Source organism: Prorops nasuta, unplaced genomic scaffold (assembly GCF_024137725.1).
Source record: "Prorops nasuta isolate Cenicafe-Biocafe unplaced genomic scaffold, Cenicafe_Pnas_1.2 PNAS00019, whole genome shotgun sequence".
In the NCBI taxonomy this organism is placed as follows: domain Eukaryota; kingdom Metazoa; phylum Arthropoda; class Insecta; order Hymenoptera; family Bethylidae; genus Prorops; species Prorops nasuta.
Genome location: NW_027116816.1, coordinates 3,834,142 through 3,858,881, shown reverse-complemented (window position 1 = coordinate 3,858,881; position 24,740 = coordinate 3,834,142). Strand labels below are relative to the sequence as shown.

The window sequence follows — 24,740 nt, the reverse complement described above, 5'->3', positions numbered from 1 at the left end:
GCCTCGTCGCGCGTGCTTCCTGCAGTAGCGTTTTACTCCCTTACCCCATCTCTAACTAGTAGCCCATTTGTTCGGGAAATAAAGTAATCGCCGCCGTTAAAACACATAAATATTTTATTCTTTATCTAATCTTATATTTACATAACATTAGAAACATTTAAAACATGCTTTATTTCTCATAGCCTTAAGATTAATTATGAACAGTCGCGTATTGCTAAAAAGACGTCTCTTCTTACGTTCTTCACAGAGAGAGAAAGAGATTGGACAAAAGATCGTATTCTTCCTTTTAATACATCATGCTCAAAAAGAAAGCTGAATAAATTCTTTTCAGGGCTTTGCTTTTGTTCGCTCGTATCAACCGCTAAGTTTAAAGCTACAAGTGCGACTATTATCACATAATACTACTGGATGCTCTCGCTGCAGGTACCGCATAAAAAAATACGATCTTCCCAAATGCCACAATAGTTTAAATAGGGCCAACTCTCATGCTGATCCGCAGAAAATTCACCTTATAGAAACACGATGTTAGATAAAAGTCTGCCGGCATTACTATATATATATATATATATATATATATATTAGTTTTCTCTCAATAGGATAAGGGAAGATATTCCATCAACTATTATGGTACCTTTCATAGGTTTACTCGTCTATATCATATAATGTAGATTCAATCGATTGCTTCTTTTAAACTTTTCTTCTTTAACACGCTTACCCCTAGATTCATCTGTGTACCGTGTGGAAGTTCCTGCCTATAGTTGAAACTTTTTCAAATTCTATATTATAGTTGCGCGGTATGGCTGCTTTTCTCTTTCTCTTTTTTTTATATTTCCTTTTTTATTTATTCGTAAGCACGGAGTAAAGTGATGATGGTGCAGGCAAAGAGGGGGGTGATTGAATTACGTTTATCAATCAGGCCAAGGGGTCTAGTAGAAGGTACGCGTTATTTGTATAGTGGTCCTTTTACAGTTCATTTGTCTAAGAGAGTCAATTAACAGACATAGACTTTTCTCCGACCGTTATCAGGATGACACACGACCCTCGGTCTACTAAGCTTAGATTACAAATGTTAGGACCAGTAACATAGAATGAAAGATATGATTTAACGCGTGTATACTATGTTAATAGATTACATGTTTATAAGTCTGATTATATTATATTAAATCTTGATGAGGTAAAAATCTGTTTCGAGCGAAAGGAAATGACCAACTTTCGTAATTAAGTACCTCAATTAGGTACCTTAATACTATATCAACCCAAAAACTTTTCTCCAGTATCTCTCGCAAGGTCGGTCTAACGGTAAAGATATTGCACGACCGGCAAAAGTTACAATTATAATAGTATTACACGATATAAGTGATGTTTCTTCTCAAATAGTATACGATACCTATATATTACATAGTATATTTTGTAAGACTTATACGTCATGTTGAACACATTATAGTTTTCTCTCTGTCGTATATAAAATACGCCGAGACACCTCGACACTACTACCGTGATAACTAAAGGCTTTGAGCAAAGAAAGACTTGATGCGAAGTATAGTACAGTATACATATACACACCTGTCAACCAAATTTACATTGTAATTTAAATTGGAAAAGCGTCATGTATGATTGACAGTATTGCTCGCTTGTAATTGTAAAGTATAGAGAGAAATTGAGAGAAAGAGAGAGGAGGGGGGGGGGGGGGGAGGGGGAGCAGTATGTCAGTTCTGGCCAATCATACGCTTCTCGCTAATAAGGCTTTTGTAGAGTAAAAGAAGCCGCGCGAGAGCTATTTACACAATTGGTATCTATTACTGAAGAACAAGGCCTCGCTACCTTACTTTCCCGTGCAACCTTTTAGAATACCACCCCTAACAATTTTCTTGGGATTCTCCTTTCTATACTATATATTATACTATACATATCATCTCAGGCTCTATTGAAAAGCGTCTCTCTAAATACACAGAAACGTCGTCCGAGTCTTATTGGCTCTTATATTGGGAAAGAAAAACGAAGAATATTGCGTATTTCGACGGTTGATCGACGAATTTATAAAAAGATTCGATGATCCGATGTAAATGTGATAGTTGTTCGATTGTTGTATGATCAACAATTTTCCTTCTCTGCTTGCGTTGTTCTTGTTCGGAGTAGTTGGTCGTTGAAAAATATGTTAATCGCAGAAATGGAGAGAAAAAGAGGTTTCTATTGGTTGAATTGGTCATCAGTCTCATCCTGGGATATGATGCTGGACCGGTTGGAGCTAACATCGAGATCCATGCCGAAAGGTTTGGATGTGGAGTCGAGCGCGAGGAGAGCTCGGTTAGCAGTAGCACCGACCAGCTGAGGATCCTCGAGGCTGGAGTTGGAGCTGCTACTATCACTGAAAGTAGAGGAAGAGACTTCTACCAATCACCAGCGCCTTCGTGAATCGCCCATAAAACTTTCAAGCTATCGGTCAATGAATATCGTACCGAAAAGCGTTTACCTGACGATACTGGCGCGATCAATCGACGAAGACTTTGGTAGCGTGCACTTTTCACCATTGCAAGTTCTGCTTGCCGTAGTTCTTCTCGATCCCTCGTGACCGTGACACTCGCATTTACACTCTTCTGGTTGTACGTAGCTGTACCCTGCGCCAGATGAACCAGCTGCACTGCCGCCACTCTTACCGGCATCGTCATCCTGATCCGCCGATCTTGGAATCGTTTGAATCCTCTTTGGTGCTTTCTTCTTCTCCGGTATCTCCTCAAAATTTATCCAGTTGCTAGGTGTCGACGAGGATGAGGATGGTAGCCCGTACGACCTCGGAGGCAGGGGTGGTGGTGGACTTGGAGATTTACCACTACTACGCCTTCCACCAGAGGTACCACCCTCAGTCACTTTACCAGCAAACTCGATGAAGGTATTAGCCACGTGTTTTCTTGGACTTTTCGCCTTGAAGCTGTCTTCCCGTGGCAGTGAGATCTTCATCTTCTCCACTCGACGTTCGTCCGATGACGTTTGCATGACAAATTCATCGAGTAGCGTTGGCTTTATTGGTGTAGTGGATCTTGGCCTCTCGATAGGTATAGTTCTGTAAGAAAATTGTACTCGACAGTTATCTCTAGGAGAAAGCTTCTGCGACCTTTACCTACCTTACTTCCTGCAGTCGTTGTTTAACTGGTAAAATCGGTACTGCAACGCTTTTCTCCAAAGGCAGGGTTGTCGGCACGTACGGTAAATCCTCCTCGAAGCTTTCCTCGTAAAACAGGCCTTTCCTCTCATCCGGCAATTCATCGCTCAGTTTTTCCGCTCTGTTCCGAACAAAGTCTATCTCGGAATCTCTCTCGGATCCCGAACTGTTGCGATCTAAATCGGAGATAACGCTCGATGCTTTTGCGACCTCGCTCTGGAAAGGGTCCAGTTTTGCACTGTCCTCCTGTTTCTGCTCCTTGCTTTTTCTTTTGGGTTTCACAACTTCTGGTTTTTTGCCAGTGGACGATCCTTTGGAAGATGTGGTGGTGTTTTTGTTATTATTGTTATTGCGATGATTTTGAATCTTCGAGTCTTTAGACGTACTTTTCGATAATTCAACATCGGAGGGTATAGTCGAGTCTTGAATTACAATGGACTCCACAGACTCTTGCTGGACCGGTGCGTTGTGGTGCTCGATGGAAACTTGGGTGGTAACGATATTTCCTGAGCGTGGCTCAGATTCGTATTCATCTAGGAGCTTCGTCGGAGTTTCCATGGGGATGGACACGCTCTCCGAAGGTAAGGCTTCTTCCTCGTCATCACCGTGCAAACTTATAAAGACGGAATCAGCCTGTCTCCCCCTATCCGTATCAAAAGTAAATTCTACATGGCCTATGCTATCGAAGGATGGATGTGTCGAATGGTGAGTCGGCGTTCCCGATGCAACGGCTTCATCGTAGCTCTTCTTTCTCTCCCTCTTTTTAAACAAGCTCAATGTTGAGGAGAATACTCCTTTATTTTTCGAATCTCTCCTGAAAGCAGCTACAGCTGCTTTCGGATCAGCCGAGACTCGTTCTCGAGACTTGGATCTACTTCTCAAGCTCTCGGTGGTATCCCTGATCTTTGATGTTATACTTCTTCGAGGTTTAGCGCTTGGATTCGGGGATTCCGGACTTAAAACGCTGTCGATTCTTCCCTGCAAAATACAGCGTCTTTAATTTTACTTTCCCGTTCAAATCATTCACACAAAATTTTACTTACTTTGAATAACGAAGCAAAACTGCTTTTTCTTGACACTGAAGACGGACTAGGTGTCCTAGAACCTTCGAGTTCACGAATCTTCGGATGTCTAGGTAACTTGGGGCTGCCACTCAAGCTACTTATACTAGGAGCTGTCTGTACAATTTCCTTGAAATCTTGCGTCTTTTTCCTTCTGTCGTTAAAGTCGAGAGATACAGGTTTTTGGAGTTCCTGTTGAAGGTCAGGTCGCTTTGACGCTGCAGGACTCTGCTCCGTGAATTTTTGACTCACCGGTATCTAGAATGAAATATTTTATATTAAATCTCTGCATACACGTATAACAGAAATATCACTGAATTACTTGAATATTGACTTTCTCCAAAATTCGCTTAGTGATCTCGACTTCTTTCTTGAAAATTTCTTTTCGCTCTTCTCGACCACGTCTTCTAGGCTTGTCCAAAGGATCTGGCCTTAGATTACCACCTACTATAGGTATCTTAATGTCTTCTGGTATAAGGGCTTTGGTAGTATCAGCCTCGCGTCGCAAGAGAATCTTTTCCAAGTCTTCCGTTTCAGGTTTGGATGGTTCCGCTAAGTTATCAACGAGCATCGGTTTGCTACCGCAGAATGATGTTTCCAATACGCATTTATGTGGGCTGGGTGATCTATAAGAAAAGGAGACCTAAGTAACAAGAATTTTCAGAGGGACATGGTGTTTTTTAATAAGTGATACCTCGAAGAAGTAGCAGAAGCAGCCGAAAGCACCGACAGCTTTCCAGAAACACCTGACCCTTGGCTACCAACGGACGATAGTCTTGATGTCCTACCGCTGATATTCAGAAGTATAATCTCAGAGCAATTGCTGTCTTTTCGCTCTCTATCCAACAATCTCGCTCCAGACTCGGATTGGCTACACGTGCCATCTTCTCTTCTTTTCCTTCTCCGCGTTTGGCTTCTGAGATCCTGCTCGTGAATCGGATCCTGCAGATCCAGCTCCTCGGTGGATGATCTAAGGTCTTGCGCATCTTCCTTATAGCCCAAGGTCAACTTGCTTCCAGCAGGAGGATCGGTACCTGATGCGACACAAAATGAACATACAAACTAATATATGTTGCAATTTTGCATTTCTAGAAATTTATTTTCGTTACCTGAGCTTTCTACACTTGAAAAACTGTATATTGTATTTCTAATGCGCAGGGTACACTCTTAATAAAAAATGTAGAAACTTTAGCCAATACAAGCAAATTTCGCATTTACCTGCAAGAAGCTCCCTTTCTGGTGAAGATTCCCTGGAATTGCTATCCTCATGCTGAGAGGAGCTACTGGCGCGACTTATGTCTATCCTCGGCGTGCTGGGGGTCTTCAATGAACTTCCGGGTGTTACCGGTGTGCTCACCTCCACGATCCCCGGCATTCGATCCACCGCTCCTCCCTGTCCTTCGCCCTGAATCGTTGAATATTGCATTAAATTATAACTTAAAATATCTACTGTCCTATACACAGAGAAACCGATAAAGGAATGAATATTTAGCCAGAACGAATGCAGATTTAACGGAATAAAATTAACCTACGTTATTATAGTAAGCGTTGCTTGGAGAATATACTATTTTTATAATCTACCGTTCTTTTATCAAACCTGCATTAATTCTGAAAAAATTCTCTCAGCTGCTTAAAGGCTTTTCGGTGTACTTACGTTCTCCACTTCGTCCGAGAGATCTTCGAAGGATGCTATCGGCGCTGGTCCAAGCTTCCTTTGATGGACATTGGTCAATCCTGAAGCCATATTAGTTATAGGCACAGGATTTGTAGACACTTCTGCTGCTGATGCTGCTGCGACAGCTACCACAGCTACTGTTTCGTCTGTTCTTATGAATTATTCTGGCATTATTCCATCTGCTCCTTTTTATCGTCTCACTCGTAGCGGTGAAAACCGCGGCGATGGTAACGGTCCCCCTATGCACAATAAAAATTATTAGTTGAATTAGTATGTTCGAGCGAAGGACGAATTGATTAGATTGTTACTGCTGTCTTGCTTTCAAACGAATCTTTAACAAAACAAACAAAATAAATCAATACGACACTGTTCAGCATTTTACTACTACACGTTTTACGCTTCTTCTATTTTTAGATAACACTTTTACGCGTGCGTATGTGTGCCCGCGTATTTATATACTATAGTCTAAATTGCTGAAAGCTTGCTTTAACTCGATATTGTATTTTGCATTATATACAGGGTGCATCGCTAAAAATGCTCTGAGAAGGGGACTGTGAGAAGACGCATGTCTCTGTAACTGTGACAAGTATCAATTCTTTCTTAGAACACTTGTATATGCGAAACTCGTTTCTATTTGCGTCAAGAGAGAGTGGTGCAAAAAATAATTGATACTTCTTATACGTATATATATATATATATATGTATAACACAGTTACGGGGATAAACGTGTTCTTACGTCCATGCTCCGGGGCGTTTTGCGTGACGCACCCTATATATTGTGTTTGTAGAAATGCCCATTGGCGAGTGCTTAAACATAAAAGCCAAAAAAGGGTGGAAACGTGCCTCGGTCGTTGACCGCGTGTCAAATCTAGAATGGAATAACTGCAGTTAAATTAAAGAAAAAAGGTCATGCGAATAGGAGCTACGCCAATGTCTTTCATACTTACCCCAGGATGGTATTCTCCATGCTGGAAGTTAAACGAAGCGTATCGATTCTCCCTGTGCCATTCTCCGTCGTTTATATAGCATCGGTTTATATCCTGATCCGAGCTATCTCCTTGCAGTTCTTCGAATTGATCGCAGCCAAGAGCTCACATTTTTACGCCTTCCTCCTGCAGCAGCCAGCAGCTGTCTTCCTTCGGATTTTGATCGCCTCGACCTCTGACCTCCGTGTGTCGCGTGTGTATGGGTGTATGTCTGCAGTTGGATAGGTGCGTATGTTCGTGCGTTACTTCTTAGTCTATATCGTAAAAGCTGATGACGACATAGTATCGGCTCCAGTCCTCGACTAGCACTATACTACATTATTCCGTTTACTCTCCAGCAGAGCGATTCTCCCCCATGCTGGAACAGGCGAGTCGTGTGTAGTGGGTCGGGGTCGTGTAATAGGTTTCACACCACCCTCTCTCTGTAGAGCATCGCAACTTGCAAGCACACTCGCAAGCCAAGCCGCCTAACCCCACTCCCAAACGAACGGAATGAGCTGATGCTGCTCCGCTGCTGCCGACTACTGCCACTGAGTACTGACTGACTGAAAGAATAGGGCGCTTGCGCTAAACCTACGCTCTCCCCCTCTATTTAACATAAATATCCTTTCAGCGCTGTACACACCTGTGAACTAATTTCTTTTGATAGTAAAAGATTTCGCATTTTGTTCCTTAACTAAGAAATTAAATTGTTGTATCAAGAGATTTATTGCATTAGTAGATACATTTGCGCCAGCACAAAAAGAAATCTGTAAATATAAAATCAGAGTCACTTTGTCCTGTTTTCTCAATTTAATTCCTAAAATCGATCGGATCGGACCGGACGATTTGTGTATGTACGGCTGTGCAATGTAGGATAAGTGTGTCCTGTAGATTTCGTGGCACGTTAGATAATTTCTTAAATATTCTATTGTGTAGGAATGGGCTAATATAGAGCGAGCGAGGCTTGACATATTTGGCGAGGTGCTATTAATCTTCGTGAAACGCACATCGCGACCACCATTACAGCATGTATACATTTAATTAACCGGCAGTGAATACCAAAAATAGTTCATTCAGATATCATGTATGTATTTATGGGCAGGTTCTTCACATGCCGAAACACGTTTTACGGTATTTTTTTTTTACCGAAGGCAGTGTTTAACGCGTTTGCGTCTTACGTTTATCATTATTATTATTAGTTTCAGGCAATAAGTGATCTTCCAAGATAACATATTTGCTCTTTTTTTTTGTCTTCGATATGCGTCTCCTAGTTAAGTGAATCTTAATTTATATATACCGTTAACATTAATTAATAGCTCTTTATATGATCTAGCTATGCACGCTCAGATGTTAGCCCCATCCCGCTGGCTATGTCAAAGATGGACAGATATTATACGGTCAAACTTGGTTTTTGTTAGTTTTTCTGTATTCTAAGTCGTCTAAAAAAATATTTGTTCTATTCTTTTAGAAATTCGTTAATTTTTAACTTTCATAAACTTTGTTTTTTATTAAGCAAATTTGCTTTCGTTTGTTTTTTCTTTCAGGCACGCAAGCATACACTCTCACCAGCGGGATAACGCGCAACAACTATTCTGTTTCGCTTCAATCTTTTCCTCTGTACGCATAATCTATCTGCATTCGCTTCATCCTCCCGAGTTAATCAATCTCTCGTGCTGATTGTTCTCAATACGTCGAGAAGTATTTCTTGTCGCATCATCGTCCCATAACGGTTCCATGAAAATGATAAACGACAGGAGATAGCAGCAGAGAGGAGAAGTATATAAATGGATGCGTGATTCCTCAGGCCTCCGTAAGATCGATCTAAACCAAATTATTCGTCGAATTCTTTCAGGATCGAATGGAAGAATTGCTGGACGAAGAAGCGCAGCGATTTAATTTGCTATCAATGATTATTTCGTCGCCGTTTCGAATATTGTACCGATATAATTGTTTACTTGGATATAACATCTCTTCAGGTCCATACGTGGCTTTCATCACCTGAAAATTAAAAAGCAAAGAAAAATGAGTTTCTTTTTCCTCTTCTTCTTTTGCTTTTTCATGAAGCAAATTAAATAAAGAGCTGTGCATTAGCAAGTTACCGCGAATACCTTTGATAAAATTATAGGTTTTTGAGAGTGGAATTTTAAGAGGAAGGGAAAGGATCTTGTCTCTCTTTATCTGTCTAATTTGTCTTATAACGATTTTTCGTCGGTTTCAGTGCGCCGCTGAAGCTTAAGAAGCGCAAAATTCTGCAAAAAAGCATGATTGGTTTAATAGAGGTAGATAAGAATTACGGACCTGATCCACGTAGAAGAGTCTCATTTTATTCGCTGGAATCTTCACCATTGTTTCTAATTTGGTTTTTAATTCAAATACGGTTCTGTAAACATCTACCGATCGTACCTGAAATATGAAAAAAAAAATACTTAAATAAAGGATACCAATGAGGGTAATGGAGATTAGTTACCTCAACGAGATCTCCATAGGTGAAGGTAACCTTGACTCGCTTTTCCGGTGTGAGATCGACGTGCACGAGGGGATCGAGTTTTCCATGAATAGCTACGAGCTCGGAATACCTGAAAAGCGAAAAACAGGGTCAGATGGTGCTTCCTGGACGCTAGCCTTGAAACGAGAATAACTGCAGAGAATATAGAGGAGGAGATTGGCCAAACGCAGCTACTCTATAATGGTATACGCAAACAAAGTTTACCTTTCCGGTCTGTCCGCTTCCGGTTTATCCATGTAATACCTAATAAACGCCCTTTCGGCATCCTCGCGCTCTTCCGACGAAATTACACCACCACCATTCAACGTTTCCACATTTGGCAGTCTGGCTATCAACAGCTGCCTTCTCTCGTGCTCCGTATACTCCCTGGGACTCTGGAATCGGGGCAGGAGCAAAATTAATAATTCTCATGATAAATCTTACAGCAAAAGAGACCTAGCATACCTCAAAAAGCGGGCATCCCTGAATTCTCAGAGATTTTAAGGCTGGAAATCGAGACAAACGTTCCACATCGTCCCAGGTAGACAAAAGTGTACCATTAACGTTGAGAAACCTCAGCATTCTAAAAGGATCATGAGACGACTGGATACTAATCCCACTGGACTCTGACTCGGATTCCGATCTATCGTAATTAACTTTTACGCCGGCTGTTCTCTTCTTGTCTGCGTCACTATCAGGCTCCCTATCCTCGTCATTATCCAATAAGATCTCGTACTCATTATCGATACGAGTGATTTGCAGCTCTTTCAAGGTTTCCTTATCAAACTCTCCACGTGTACTTCTATTTTCCACCAGTGACAAAGATCTGATGGGACATTCCGCTAAAACGAGGCTCTCCAAGCTTGGAAAGGCGTAGCCCAATTTGGTGATCTCGGTCCAGCACTGAAATCAGTCAAGAGGAGTGTCATGGACTCGAAAGAAGGAGTGGAATCGTTATTGCACGTGCTGAACAAACCTCAACCGGATTTCCAGTGAAGTGCAGCTTCCTCAAGGACACGTTCACGTTCTCCGTTCTCTCGTGCTGGAGGTCAACGGTTTTGTACTCGTTCAAGGACAGGTGTAGCTCCTCCAAGTTCCTCAGCAGCCTAATGAGACCTTGAACGGTGGACCAGGATACCCTGGTACCATTGAGAACCAAATTCTTCAGGTGGTCATAATTACCGTGTTTGGTCTGCAGGCCATCGGCCAAACAATTAAAGCTCAAATTGAGAAATTTGATTTTTGGCATGTGTTGCAGAATGCCGAAAACCTCGTCCCACTGGGATAATTTATTTTGAGCCAGATCTAGCTCCTCGACGTTTTTACATTTGCTCCTGAGCTTTTCGTCATCGTGGCCGGCTGACTCTATGTCACAATCTTGCAGGACAAGAAGCGCCGGTACTGTGTGCCGTGGTGATTTTTTTGGTACAAAGATGCTAACCGAGAGCGCTGCTTTGGGTGACGTTGACTCGGTCTCCTCGTCGGTCAATGAACAATCGCCGATGGAGCTCCCATACTTGAGCTCAAGGGCTTCCAGTAAGGACGGCATCTCTCTCTCTCTCTCTCTCTCTCTCTCCTTCTCTATTTTTCACGCTTTTATTGCATTCCGAGCTAGAAAATAAGAGATTGGTAAATTAAGAGAATTATTGTTGTTGGCTTAAGAGCTATGGATGAGGAAAATCTTTGAGATGAGCGGCTTATAGGGTCTCCCGTTTAACCATAACCGCGCGCGCTAAGGTCGAGCCACTATTGTCTTTTTGCGTCGCGCGTTTACCTGGTCCGGTTTTCCTTTTCTCTCCCTCTATCCACGCGGTTTCCTTTTCCTTTTCCTCTCTTGCATCTAGTCACGTATAGTACACATAGATGCAAGCCTATACAGCTGACGTTACGAGCGCACTCTCCCCCCTCCCACTCTTTCCCCCTCCCTCTTCCACGTAACCGCGAGATATCGGTTCAACGGCCCTCGCGAAATTAACTTTCTCCGTTCCGCGCTCAACCAAATGTGTCTACTACTACGGATAGCTTTCAAACATCGTCCTAGCTGATAATCTTGCGCAATAGATTAGAAATCGATCAAAGATCCAACTGTCATCACTGATAGCGCGTAGAAACAACCGGACAAGTACGTTAGAAAATTTTTAATTTTAGTGTCAAAGCTATCCGTTTCGAGTTACGTGACGCTCTGCTAGGAGGCGTCGTCGGTGCTCTAATTTGCTAAATATATATAATGTATACAATACGGGTTACGAAAGCTCGGTAGTATTCGCGCGCGTGCTTTGGCTTGATCGGTACTATCCCTGGAAATGTCAGGTCTTACTTTTATTTGATCATTCACTGAAAAACGCGAGCAGTTTCTTTCAGGCAGCAATAACTCTACTCTTTTTCTTTCTCTTGTTTTTATTTTTCTTTAGTCGCTTGAAATGTAAGCCCAGTTCCCCGTATGGCTGTACTCCCCTCTCCCCCTTCCACTACGCCCCCTCCTCTTACCTTTTTCCACCTCTGCTCCCGCGGTCGCTACATGTTAGTCGATTCTTTGTTCTTTTCACGAGCCTGTCCCCCAGTCCCATTTCATGCTCTTTACTTGGTATGTACGATTAAACCTTGGAAATCTACCTTTTCAAAAGATTTCCAAACGAAGACGAAGGAAAAATAATGACTTTCCGATTTTTAAATTGAAATTTGCATAATATTCTATGACTTTCACGGGAGCTAAAACATTTCTAGGGAGACGTTGAATTTTCTAATATAGCAACGAGTTTTGATTGCGTCGCTGCCAAGAATATTAGTCGTAGAGAGTAAACTCGTGGAACGTGAATATAATTGCATATGTTTATATGTATACACACATAGATGGTACGGTTGCAACAGACTTTTCTCTCCCGTATCCATGATTATGTGTACGACAAATAAGGCGTAACACGTACAAAATAACACTTTTCGCATATACACTGCGATTGGTAGAAAATACTGTGTAAACGAATGAGGAAGATTTGAAGAAAATTAAAAGCGCAGTGTTTGCTTATCGATCATTGTTGACGTTGTATACATTGAATCGTAAGGTTTTCAGGAAGAGGAATAGGCGTAATAGGCAGAAGGGAAAAGGGAAAGGAAAATGAAAAAGATGCCAAGGTCGAGTTAGAGCTTGACAAGTCTCTCTTATGTGGCCGTGGATTTATTTTGGGCTACTCACGATTTTCTCGATTAGCTGTATGATTTTCCCTTCTCCGTCTTAAAGTTATGGAGTGATGCACTGTTATTCCTCCTACTATACTATGACGTACACTAGGCAATCGCGAGAATCGGGTTAACAAGATGAAAAATCATAAAACTTTGACTGCCTTCACTTTTCCTTGTTATCTATTTCTTCACGTTGCGTCGCGCTCTATGCTTGCTTTGGAAACGGAGCAGTACAGCAAGAGCTAGGCCAACACACCAATGCACCAATGCCAGCCAGCAGCCAGGAACCTAAGTCTGCTCTGCTGAATAGTTGCTAGTTGTGCTACACACTGCACTTTTGCGATGCAAGCGATGCAAGCAACCAACTGGTCAGGATCCAAGAGTCAAGAGGCAACACAGTACCACAGTACCCACAGACCACAGTATCAGCGACAGTACACTCTGTACAGACTCCTTTGTTTAGTAAACAGAAACAGCTGAGCTGCTCTGCTCCGCTGCAGGCAGGCTGCTCTGTCACGACCATATATCATGGTAGGTGTGCGCACTGTGCATTGTAGAAGTGGTAGGGGTAAAGAGACATCGGAGTGGGGTACGAAGCACGGTAGGGTGAACAAGAGAGGGAAAGAAAGAGAGAGAGAGAGTGATTCTCTGCTGTAAATATAGAGAAAATTGAGCTAAGGCAAGTTTAAATAAGTAGAAGCAAGAGCAAAGCCGTTCTATTATTATTATGTATATGGTAGCATCATATATTAAAATCATCAGAATGCAACACGCAGCAAATATATAACTCTTAGGTTAGAACTTTTCGTATAACATGGGTGCAGAAAACAACACTAGCATGACGCTGGACAGCAAAAGCATAATATATTTTGTCGAGGTCGAGTAGGTCGAGTAATGATGAGTTACGGAGTGCAGGGAGTAGTACAACTGGTACGCACATAAAGCAAAGAATGGTAGATCCTCAAAGTCACACTTTGAAATCATGCTTATACTAATTATACATTGTAATACCTACCATCGTTTAAAGCAGAAGCCATGCACTTGACGCTGCGCCTCTCTCTAATACAATTGCAAGATTCATGCCACCTTTCTTACTCTTTGTTCACGTGCGGTATGAAAAGTTAACGCGAGAAACATTCGGGAGCGGTATAAGAAATTTTTTAAAAAGGAGTAAAACTGAGGAAATTTTCTTTCATCTAATTTTGACACATTTTGATGGATTTTGAAAGCTTGAAGTTAGTCAATAGCAGGCAAAACTAAGAAAATTATCGACATAAATCGAAGGCTTATATAGCGTGGAAAAGAGGATGCAGAAGGGGGTAGGAATGTTTTTGAGATAAAATGAGAAATAGTGTACACTGTACAGTGGATTAGGGTATGCAAACCAACGATGAAATTCTTAATCCTGTTTTACATCATCTTTTAAACAATTTTATATTATTTATCGATGACGCCAGTGGCTAACACGATCTATTACACTCGCTCTCTTTTTGTTGCCTCATTCTGAAATTCAATTCATTGCACTTTATAATACAGACGCACAACAACTTTTTAGTACAAGTTAATCCTTACACGTCTCATGATACAGTTTCGTTAATTAATTACAATTAATGTTAAACCTAGTACATATAATTATACATTCGGTTGTAGTACATATACAGGTCTCGCGTTCATGTATTTGCTCAGGATTTTATGCGTTTCTCTTGTGAATTCTAATGCATATTGATACGCTGTCCTGCTCGTCCAAATAGCAGCGGACAAAATAAGACAAGTCAATATAGGATTCAATCTCTGCTTCGTCTCTACGTTCACTATTAATTTGCACAGAAAAATACACTACATGTATAGTACACTACGTTACTTAAATCTTTGCGTTACATTGAGCCACACCAATATTCACTCACACGGTTAAGATGGAAATTTTATGTATACTATATAGTGTATTATAAGCACTCAATTACGCCATGTCATTAAAACATATGGTATACCAGTTAGACAATCCTCCCCCCCTCTCTTCCCCTTCTTGATAAGCAATAATTGTCCAACTTTACCAGAATTAATTTGTTTGTCTCATAAATCGATATGTGACAAAACTTACATGATTTAAGATCATCAAAGGCTTATCGGTACTTTCTTGTTCATTAATATGTATACTATTATACATTTATGTATATCGCATATGTGTAAATATATGTATACTATACACATGTTACATTTATTTAGAGCAATGTTTAAAAACCGAGAAACAAAAAAAAGTATTGCATATTATATTTTGCAATGATAAATCAGATAATATTGATTTGGGATTTACCAATGAACTTTATATTTGTACAATTTATAAGCCATTGAGCAAGCAGGATAATATTAGTGAGCGATATATGTTATCGATTACGGAAGAAATGAACGACATGGTCGTAAACGAAAAAAAAATCTCTTATTAGATCTTCGTGCAAGTATTATTCCCTAAATATTTTCACTAATTTCTATTCATGCATATTATAGCTGTTTCTTATTATTTCTTTTTGCCTTTTTTTAATCAATAATAGACAGCGTCGTTCTGGTTATCCACGACCACGCGCGGTCGTAATTGCTTATGCATATTTGAGATCACGAGCTGGAAATTTACTTCTCGACACGAGCTCCCGTCAATTAACGCGAGTCTAGTGCAGGGAAGAGGTTTTCGTTTTAAAGGTAGAAACGTAAATAGAAAGGTCAGCATCGCAGTTCTGAAAGGCTTTGCCATGCATCAGTGCGATATTGAGAAAGATACTACAAGTGGAAGAAGAGAATTCTTTTAGCTCTTATCATTACGGATAACAATTATCTCTCCAAAACTAAATTACTCGTTTGTAACAAGCGAAGCGCGCTTTTCATACCTTCGATCAGAACGACAATCATCTATAATTAATAATGTATAATAGATTCTATTCTCTTCAGAATACATTCTTACGATGTACATAATACATTAGTATGTATAAATATAAATGGCTTAATGCCATAGATCCTTACAATTTATGATGAAAATCAATAATAATGAAGTAACATTGTTAAATTACATTTTATTTCATTATCATTATTTCTTTCCTTCTGTTTAATCATTATATCGACCAGCAAGTAGCCAATAATTGTCACACTATACATTTGTCGTAAAATTTTCTTAAATGCTAATGACTAGATTCGACTCTTCTGACTTCCTTTGCAGGAGAAAATGCTCGAACGAAAGAGAAAATCACTCGAAGGAAACTTACGCACTGCATTCTTAAAATGAATCTTAAGAGTTTATAATATTTAAACATATTATTATATAAACTTGAAGACTAGATTTTTCATTGGTAACAACAATTGCAAGAAGGTTTTTACAATAGCTTTGATAAGAAATTCTTAAGATTAATCTTTGGTACAGCTGTTGAACAGCGAATTATTGGCATTTGCCAATTCTGCTGAGGATTAATTGAGAACAAACAATGAAAACTTATTTTCTAGAAAAAATGCTTCCTCGATGCGCTCTCACTGTGCAAACTTCATGATGTGTATGTACTATATTGCTACATATGGTAGTGTGGACTGCAACCTCCCTTCCACTCACACGCGCATATACACACACATACATACACTACTCAGGCATGCTTCTATTTTCTCCTTTTTCTTCCCCCCTCCCCCCCCCCCCCTCTTCCTAATTCCATTGTCCACCTTGCTCTTGATGCTCTAATTTAGTATAGCATAGTATATGTATATATATAGAGTATTATATATCTTTGGACCAATACAACTACCATTAACGTACCGATAAGATTCGCTTTTATGGCTAACTATTGGACTAGGAACAACATTGTCTAAATAACATCTCGTAGATATCTTCAAGCTTAAACAATCAGATATGCGTGTACTATTTTTGAAACAGACTAGTATTTGCAACAATATAACGAGAGATTGTCGTCTGATCGTGATAGATACTATTATTAGTGTTATTTTTGTTGAAAAATAGGCTTGTAACTCTCGAAATCTAATTAATATAGAATATTGCATTTCTGTGCTAATATTAAAATAGTAATCTTCAAAACTGGCAATCTTACTTGTGGTTCTTTTCGTTTTATTGTATTTATCAGAGCTCCTTTTTTTCTAATTATTAGTGGTATACTTCGTATACTCGTCGTAGTATTTGATGCATGAAAGCCTTTCGTCACGAATGCACTACGACTAGTGTGTTTAAGCTAAACTCAAAAGTAAAGCAGTATTGTCCTTTCTTACCAATTATTAGGTATTATCACTAGTATAATCTTTTTTTGTTATTTTTTCTCACATACATACAACCTATCTTACCCGTTATATCTACTGATTACTGCAGAATAGCATGTATTTGTGCAAAGTGTTCCATGAGATTTTGTCTGATCGTTAACAATGCCTTCGAGCAAAAACTTCTTAATACCTTAAATGAATTTCATGCTTTCTCTGGTTTTCAAATTTCTCAAGCATAAATATATATTTTCAATTGTTGAGTGGAACACTTTGCTTTAATTCAACGAGTTTATAACCATTAAGAAGCTCACGATAAACAATAGGAGCTTACGGCAACTAGATATGGTAATTTAAGTTTAACCGTGTTGCTTGACATTTTACAGTTTCTTCAGGTATCAGATATATATATTTATATTATATTGTTCAAGTGTTTGCCTGTATGTTTTTTGTCTTTGTTAGTTCTACGCACTTATTTCGATAGTTGTACTACCTTGTAAAGGCAAAAGTAAAACACGGAATTCCGTTCACTCCGAAGAGTCCGAATCAGATTCTGCCGGCGCTTCTGGAATTTCGCTGTGGGCTTCCGGCGTTGCTTCTGGAATTTTCTTCGATATTGTCGCAGTCACATAAGCCCCTGGTCCCTCGCCTTTTGTATGCTCGATCCCCACCCTTGAAACAACAATTGCGAATGCATTTTTTTCTTTTGTCTTACAAGTATGCTCACAGATCATTAGCCGAGAAACACGATCAAACGTACCTGTACTCGTGACGCGACAAATTGCGTACGTATTTCTCCGGTGGTGCGTCGCTATCGCTATTTTGCAGGCTTACGCTTCTCGCAGTGGTATGGGAGACTTGCGTAGCTGGCATGGTAAATTCAACGTAGCAATACTCCGCTAAATTTTCAGGTATTTGATCGTATGAGGTGAGTGCCAGCCGGCAGACCATTTGATGCGTGGTGTATGCACCTGAAGAAAATTATAATTTGATGATACGTTTGTGTTTTTTTGTTGGTTCAATAGCACACTGATGAAGCTTGTGTACCTTGACCCTCTTTAGGTAATCTAGGCATTCTCCAAACAATAGCGTGGTGATGATGCTCGTACTTAGCTTGACCTGACGTGACTTCCATCAGTTGAGGCTCCAATGTGTCTACTGCGCCGAGGAATCTCTCGATTCCTTTGATCTTTCCAGTCCGTCTATGAGCAGATTTAACTGAGCCATACCTGAAGTGTTTCTCTACTCTGAACAGATAGATCCAGCATTCCGGAATTGGAAACCGAACCATAACGTCCTCGCATGGTACCTGTCCAAGCTTTCTCGACGCAAATCCTGGCACCAAGATGTCTGCCTTCAACTCAACCTAAAACCAATTGAATTTGGTGAATCGTTCCATTCCTCAATGTCTTTACGTCGTTGATGCTAGTCGATTAAAAGAACAAAATTTAGAGACTTGCCTTGTTACCAGTGACGCACATTACAGCTTTTAGCTGAAGTGGCAACTCCCTATTTTTCGGTGGCCTCACTCTGAATCTCATTAACTCAATGTAACATGCATCGGGAGGTTTGAACCTTAAAAATAAAAAGTATAGGATAGAGTAAAGTATATCACAGGAAGCTTTTTATAATTACATACTTTATTATTCTGGTCTTTTCATATTCATCCTGTTGAACGCAAGAATGGAATTCTACGTTTTCAAGACGAATCCACTCCTCGGTGACAACTGGAATAATATCATGCCTGCCTACGACTTCTTTCCCTTGGCGCCACATATCGTTTATTCCCAATTCGACATCCGGCATTCCTTTAAAAATGTTCATTAAACGAATTAGTCAAACGAAATAATGAACAAAGAAAGTATGAAAGTGACTCTCCTACCAGTGAGAAAACCCAAGAAGAACAATCTAACTCTTGCAATTTGTCTCTCGACGATTCCCTCGGCTGTCTGTTCCACGTACAATTCATCCACCACAGTAATCTGTACTTCTTCCATTTTATAATTTAGTGCTCGATCTCGTTGGGCCGCTATCCTGAATAGAGCTTCTTCAATCGCGCAGGAAAATTGCTTGAGATCTTCGTAGCATTGGGAACCCAGTTTCAAAAGCTCGGAAATCTGAGAAAAGACGGTGGGAAAAGAATTGGAATCGGTGGAGAACGAGAGTATACACGTGCACACTGTATACTACCTGGGGCGCGTGTTCGACCGGCAGTCCTAATTTTTTCAGATCGCTGCCAAACTCCTTTACCCCCTGATAATCCCCTTGAATAGCATATGCGGCAAATTGACTGAGTTTATTGGTTATCCTTTCAGCTTTCGTCACCTGGCCAGGACGAACGCCCGGTCGCTCCTTGTAAAATATATACTGCAATTTGACTGTGAATATTTTCCCATACTGATCCAAGTGTTGAGCACCGATATCGGATACGGAGTAACAAACGAGTAACGGTAATTCTTGAAAAGGATCCTTGTCATCCTTCTTATTGAACAGTTGCAAAACAGGACTGTCGCCCTGATAAACGAGTTTGAGAAAAATTTTCTTCCAAAAGCGTTGACCGGTGATCTTCTTCTTATGAGGCTGTCGTAACTGCATCTCCCAACCATCACCTGTATAGGTGATACGTGGAAAATCTTCAAGGGGTTGACTGACGTCGTCGTCGAAGAGCGGGGTCGGTGGTGTCTCCTGGGTATCGGTCCTGGTCATTTCAGGACGCGCTGTAGCCTCACTGGGAGGAACAACGGCATCTTGCGCGAATCCAGACTTGTCGAAGGGATTAAATCTTGGTGAAGAATCGGCGTAAGCGCTATTTTGGGGGCTCTTCGGTGGTGGAGCCAGTGTAGGAACTGCCCCACCTTCCTGCAGCGACGGGAAATAATCCCCTTCTTTCGGCCTGATGGACAAACGAATAAACTTAATAAAACAAAGAAACAAGAGTAACATTACTTATTAGAAACAACATTAACTTAATGAAGACGCTAAAGTCAGGGGCCTCGTCCGAGTCTGCGGATTCCGATCGTTTGACCTTGGGTTCTTGCGGTGGTGCTGTCATACTGAGGAACGAGTCGAAACCATCAGTTTCACCAAATCCTGATAGTCCAGCTGTATCCGAACCAGCAGCCGACGAATCGCCCCATACTACAATAAAAATGGAATATAGAAAAGGAACAAACGTCGAGATAAATAAGTACTGATATCAAAATACCATCGCTCGAAGTGTCCATAGCAGTTTGACCTCCACCAAAAGCATCGAAAAACGGATCACCGCCAACGACGACCTCAGGCTCGACCGCTTTATCGAACTTGGAGGCGAAAGCGTCAAAAGCATCGCCGGTACTTTCGATAGCTTTGGTCGTAGCGGCAATTAGGCTGGTGTCATTGGCCGGTCCTTGAAAATCTCCCAGCAGATCAGAGCTAAAGGCTGTCGCTTGAGACTCAGCCACTTGCGGAATCGCGAAGAATGACGCAGTTTCCGGTTGCGGTTCCGAGGAAGAATATAATGGTGCTTTCCCACTGTCAGGCGCATCTATCGTCGAGGAGGGAACAATTGTTTCTGCTTCTATCTGTGGTTTTATTTCTTCAAGGTCGGTAACCACTCTTTCCTCGTTGACTATACTGCCAAAAGGATTTTCTTGCTCAGCCGCAGGTGCGTCCATCACAGGACCACCGAAAAGCGTATTCGAGCAAGGGACATCCGTGTTTGGTGCATCAAAGAGATCTAGGATATCAGTAGTAGCGTTCTTATTATCGTCCGGCAGAAAATCGTTCACATCGTTCGATTCAACGTCCAGAAGATCTGCAAAACTGTGCTCCGGCGTGGGCGATGGCGAATGCATCAGTGTAGGACTAGGTGTTCTGGTAGCTTGTAGACGGTCCAGGAGATGGTTCGACGTGGCATCGAGAGCTCCAGTTACAGACAGTATCAAGTCTTTGGTATTCTTCGTTGGCTTCGCAGGTGGTTGAGGTCTGGGAGGTGGTGGAGGCGGCGGCGGCCTAGTTGGTGGTACAACTGCGACCTTTTCAGGAGGCTCCTCAGGGAGAACATCCTTCGTCTCTTCACTCGTAACGAAGAAACTTGCCTCTGGCTCTTGTACTGCTGCTGCTGCTGCATCATTGCCGGAATCCAAAGCAAACGAAGCGAAAGGATTGGTCGTCGAATCGAGAGCACCAACCTCGTATGGTTGTTCAGCCACAAAGTTCAGAAATGGATTTTCATGGGGCACTGACGCCAATGTATCGTCAGGCAGCTCCTGCAGGAATGGATTTGACACTGCTGCAGGTGCTGCTGGCACAGCGGGTGCTGCTGTAGGTGTGGTCTCCTCGGCGTAATCATCCATTAAAAATGGATTACTACTTTTGGAATCCATCTTTGTATTTTTTAAAAGTCTCTTTTACCAATCAATTCGGACTCTAAGAATTTTAACTCGGTTTTACCGGGCCCTATGGCTGCAAAGCTGGTGTCGAAAGGATCTATATCTTCAGAACTTGCGTTCACTAGATCTGTATCGTATAGCGGAGTGAGAACCTTGGCACCAGGATCTTGATCGTCCGAGCACAAAAAGTCCCTGGTCTCTTTAGACGTATCTGTGCTTAGTTCCGGTTGGGGAGCTGGATCTTGTTTCTGTATTATGAGATCGATGGGATTTGTTGGGAGGATGGTACTCTCCGTTACTTGTTGAAGCTCGTTCTCCAGTAACTTCAATTCCGCCTTTCCTGGCAAAATATTTGAAGCTATTGATGTGTCGAATGGATCAGCGTAACTGATCTCTCCTTCTAGAGTCGATTCTAGCTTTGGTGTAAGGGGTTTAGCGTCGACCTTCGTAGATTCCACATCATCTAGCAAACTCTCTTGCTTTACGATCGTTACTACTGTTTCCGACAGTTCCAAGATTCGAGGCCTCGAACTGTCCTCTTCACACCTTGGATCGAAATCGTTATCAGGGTCGAGTAGCTCCGATTCTATTAGTTTTAGTTCTGTTTTTCCAGGTGCAGCTTTAGCAACGAAGCTTGTATCAAAAGGATCAACGTCAGCTTCCTCCACTTCTTCTTCCTTCTCGTACTCCTGCTCTTCGTCGCCCTCGAGTGACGGTAGAACCTCTTCCAAAGATTTTTGTGAATAATAAGGTGTCAATGGTTTGGACGGAAGAGTTTTCTCTTCATCGGTACTTGCCAATAAATCTGGCTTCTTGGAAGGCGTCGGTAACTCGAAGGCTACGTTCTTTCCAGTAGTTAATTCCAATGCTTCCGGTCTCGATGCTTTTCGAGCAGAATCGCGACCGACTTCCTCCGTTTCTTCGCGACGAGGATCAAAATCGTCGTCGGACTCGTCGTTCGTCGTAGTTTGCTGCTCTTCGCCTAGTAATTCCTTCTCCAAAAATTTCAACTCGGCTTTGCCAGGTGGTAGATCTTCCACTGCTGATGTGTCGAATGGATCGACGTAGGTTAGCTCGTCCTTCGGTGCGATCGGTTGATCTACCAATTGGCACAAATCCGTCGCTGATCCACCCAGCAAGTCCTTCTTAGGTTTCTCGATGCTCTTCAACAATCCTGTCTCGTAGTCCCTATTGAGACCCGCTGGATCGGTAAGAGATATCGAGACTTGGGACGTCGACGGTAGATCCTCGAGCTCTCGTTCAATAAATTTCAATTCAGCCTTTCCTGGTAATATATTTTCGGCAAAGGCTGTGTCAAAGGGATCCTCCTCGTCGACGAACGTAGCTACCTCGAAGCTAGCCTCGACTATCTCGGTTCCAGGGTCGATGATCTCTGGCTCCTTCGACGCGAATGGATCCTGATCTTGATCGATGCGCAAGCTCGGATCACCGTCTTCCGTATCGTCCAAATCTGGAATCTCACGCAAGAAGGTTTTATCGTTGAGCAAGTCGAACTCTGAGATATCTAGAGGTGCTTCGGGTTTGGACTGAGATATGGGAGGCGAAGACGAGGCCTCGGCCAAGGTAGTTAACGTTGGAGCATCAGGAAGATCGGTATCGTCATCGAGCAGAGTCTTTTCGCACGTTTCATCAATCGGCGCTGATTCCGCTACCTCCTGAAAGTCATCTAGTAGCAAATCTTGTTGCGTTCTGGGTCTTCCGGGAGATTTACTGAGTCGACAAGTGCTCACATGGTCTATCCTACCTGAGAGCACCTCGACTGCGTTTCCAAGAGTGACCAACTTCTTGCCTTTCTTATCAACGGTCTTTAGTACCTTATCGGCATTCGAAGTATCGAACGGATCGTCACCCTGATCTTCCTCAGTGGGACTATCGGGTATGTAGGCTAATTCAACGTTGATGTTCTTCAAGACGTCGACATAAGTCGTGTCGAAGATATCCTCGTCAGCAGAATCTACGGGCTCTTCCTCTTCATCATCCGGGATGTCTACAAAGCCATCCTCGTTGACCAGTTTCTTGGTTCTTTGCTCGGTAGGAGCTACGGCTTCAACCGGATTACCCTGATCGTCGAAGCCGACCCACCTCTTGACAGTGGAGTCATCGCCGGAGCCGGCCGAAGCCGCTTCCTCCTCCTGGAGCTTCTTGCCTCTCCTCCTTTTGTCCTCCTCCTCGTCGAAAGGTACCTTCCTCTGAAAGAAGGAGGTGCTCTTGATACGATCTAGATCACCCTGGGTCTTTTTTAGAATAGAATCGACGCCGGCCGTCAAGGCCTCGAATTTCTTCCACTCGTCGGAGCCGGCGTTCGCACTTCCGTTACTGCAGCTCTTAACGTTGCTCCCACTCTCCCCTGATTCTCCAGCTTCTTCCGCTTTCTGCTGGGCTTCCGCCCGCTCGCGACGATAACGTTCGAGCTCCTCCCGATCGAATTCTTCCTCCTCACCTTTCTTGCCCTTCTTCGACTTTTTCTTCTTTTTTAGACCCTTGCTTAGCTTGTGCATCCTCTAAAACCTACGCTCGTACGAAAGAGCCTTCTGAAACATAACATAACCTTCATGTATTTCTCAATGTTCGTTCCTAACCTCTCCTAGAGATATATCTCGATAACGATTCCACTCAATTTCGTACGCTCACGTTTTCTTAGCCTCTTTGTCTATGTATATATACCATACTACATACTATTATACGCATAGTGGGGGATCACTGCCAAGAGAGAACGATCGATGTCCGTACCTTCCGTATCCAACTGTTATTCTCCCTACAACAAGTCTCTACTCTCTATTCTTATCGTCAGTAACAGCAATTCTATTATTTTGTCATTCTGAAAAACATTATTGGTTAATATACTATGTACGTACAATGTATAAGCGGATTATTTCATCAAGAGGTTTAAGAACAGGTGCACATTTCTCCGGTTCTCTATGTTTTTCACTCAAATAAAAAAACGTCCGATGAATAATTTGTCGGTGAAAGAGTCTGTGTTAATCGCAGCAGCACCTTCTACGTCACGTAAAACTATAATCGATAGGCCAGAGCCTATCTGACTAGTACTTTCTTAATTTGACTGTCCCCTATACAGAACACAAGCCTCCACCCAACCCCTCCACCATATTACTTTATTATCGACCCTATCGACCTTTCACCGAAATTCCAATTGGCTGGTGTCACGGTAAAAGGAAAAAGAGATTTACTGCAAGAACTGTCGTCTCAAGCTTCGCGCATTGGAAATTGATGGTGCACGATTGTGACAAGTGAAAATGTGAGAGAGGGATAGAAAGAGATACGACGTAGAGTGGTTAGGATACTTACAATTTTAGCCCCATCAGCCACATTGGTATGATTTCTTTCTCGTCATTCTGAGAGCGATTTCTGACGTGCGTCCTATCCTTCCCGATTCTCGTTCCCGTTCCCGTCAGCCGTCCTTCGTCCTCCTAGTCCAGCCAGGCCACCGGTGGTGGTGGTGGCGTAAGTGTCGACCGCGAGGCGCGCGGGCGTCGGCGAATCACGACGACGACCGAGGAAACGGAAACGAAGACGATCGAACGCTTGAAACGGAAATGGCCAATCGAAACGGTTTCGTGTAGTACTATATC

At 42.1% G+C, this 24,740-nt stretch overlaps 3 protein-coding genes across 7 annotated transcripts; all 3 read right to left on the bottom strand.

The window, feature by feature from the left end:
* Positions 1–118: 118 nt before the first annotated feature.
* LOC136780602 (uncharacterized) lies at positions 119–8,706 on the bottom strand. Of its 5 annotated transcripts, XM_066739077.1 has the most exons (10): positions 6,841–8,706; positions 6,737–6,761; positions 5,873–6,132; positions 5,437–5,623; positions 4,913–5,252; positions 4,541–4,844; positions 4,201–4,476; positions 3,120–4,135; positions 2,471–3,058; positions 119–2,365 (listed from the first exon to the last, which is right to left on the bottom strand). In XM_066739077.1, the coding sequence occupies exons 3-10, from the start codon at positions 5,960–5,962 to the stop codon at positions 2,188–2,190; spliced, it is 2,979 nt and encodes a 992-aa protein (XP_066595174.1). In that variant the 5' UTR covers positions 5,963–6,132; positions 6,737–6,761; positions 6,841–8,706; the 3' UTR covers positions 119–2,187. The 5 variants fall into 5 exon arrangements, with proteins under 5 accessions (XP_066595174.1, XP_066595173.1, XP_066595175.1 ...); XM_066739076.1 differs by lacking the exon at positions 6,737–6,761; XM_066739078.1 differs by lacking the exon at positions 6,737–6,761 and having other exon boundaries at positions 4,553–4,844.
* Positions 8,707–8,709: 3 nt separating this feature from the next.
* Positions 8,710–10,895, bottom strand: mlt (tubulin folding cofactor E like protein mlt). Its single transcript, XM_066738847.1, has 6 exons — positions 10,323–10,895; positions 9,812–10,249; positions 9,572–9,741; positions 9,329–9,437; positions 9,160–9,264; positions 8,710–8,859 (listed from the first exon to the last, which is right to left on the bottom strand). The coding sequence occupies exons 1-6, from the start codon at positions 10,893–10,895 to the stop codon at positions 8,710–8,712; spliced, it is 1,545 nt and encodes a 514-aa protein (XP_066594944.1).
* A 2,359-nt stretch (positions 10,896–13,254) lies between these two features.
* On the bottom strand, positions 13,255–24,709 carry LOC136780605 (protein stoned-B-like). The gene is given in 11 exon segments (XM_066739083.1): positions 13,255–17,428; positions 17,517–17,727; positions 17,804–18,122; positions 18,217–18,331; positions 18,396–18,564; positions 18,639–18,873; positions 18,947–19,649; positions 19,723–19,894; positions 19,962–21,139; positions 21,142–23,681; positions 24,457–24,709. Coding segments are annotated over 10 exon segments (5,754 nt in total). The 5' UTR covers positions 23,649–23,681; positions 24,457–24,709; the 3' UTR covers positions 13,255–17,283.
* Between the last annotated feature and the right edge of the window lie 31 nt (positions 24,710–24,740).

What these genes read in the sequence shown, in the direction of transcription:
- LOC136780602 (XM_066739077.1), bottom strand. Translation starts at nt 5,962, where the DNA reads ATGGCTTCAGGATTGACCAATGTCCATCAAAGGAAGCTTGGACCAGCG. An exon ending in AGAAAGGGAGCTTCTTGCAG is followed by an intron (nt 5,253 to 5,436) that starts GTAAATGCGAAA and finishes GTGTCGCATCAG; the next exon opens with GTACCGATCCTCCTGCTGGA. An exon ending in GATCGCGCCAGTATCGTCAG is followed by an intron (nt 2,366 to 2,470) that starts GTAAACGCTTTT and finishes CTCTACTTTCAG; the next exon opens with TGATAGTAGCAGCTCCAACT.
- mlt (XM_066738847.1), bottom strand. Translation starts at nt 10,895, where the DNA reads ATGCCGTCCTTACTGGAAGCCCTTGAGCTCAAGTATGGGAGCTCCATC. An exon ending in TCACTGGAAATCCGGTTGAG is followed by an intron (nt 10,250 to 10,322) that starts GTTTGTTCAGCA and finishes GACTGATTTCAG; the next exon opens with TGCTGGACCGAGATCACCAA. An exon ending in GAAGCGGACAGACCGGAAAG is followed by an intron (nt 9,438 to 9,571) that starts GTAAACTTTGTT and finishes TTCGCTTTTCAG; the next exon opens with GTATTCCGAGCTCGTAGCTA.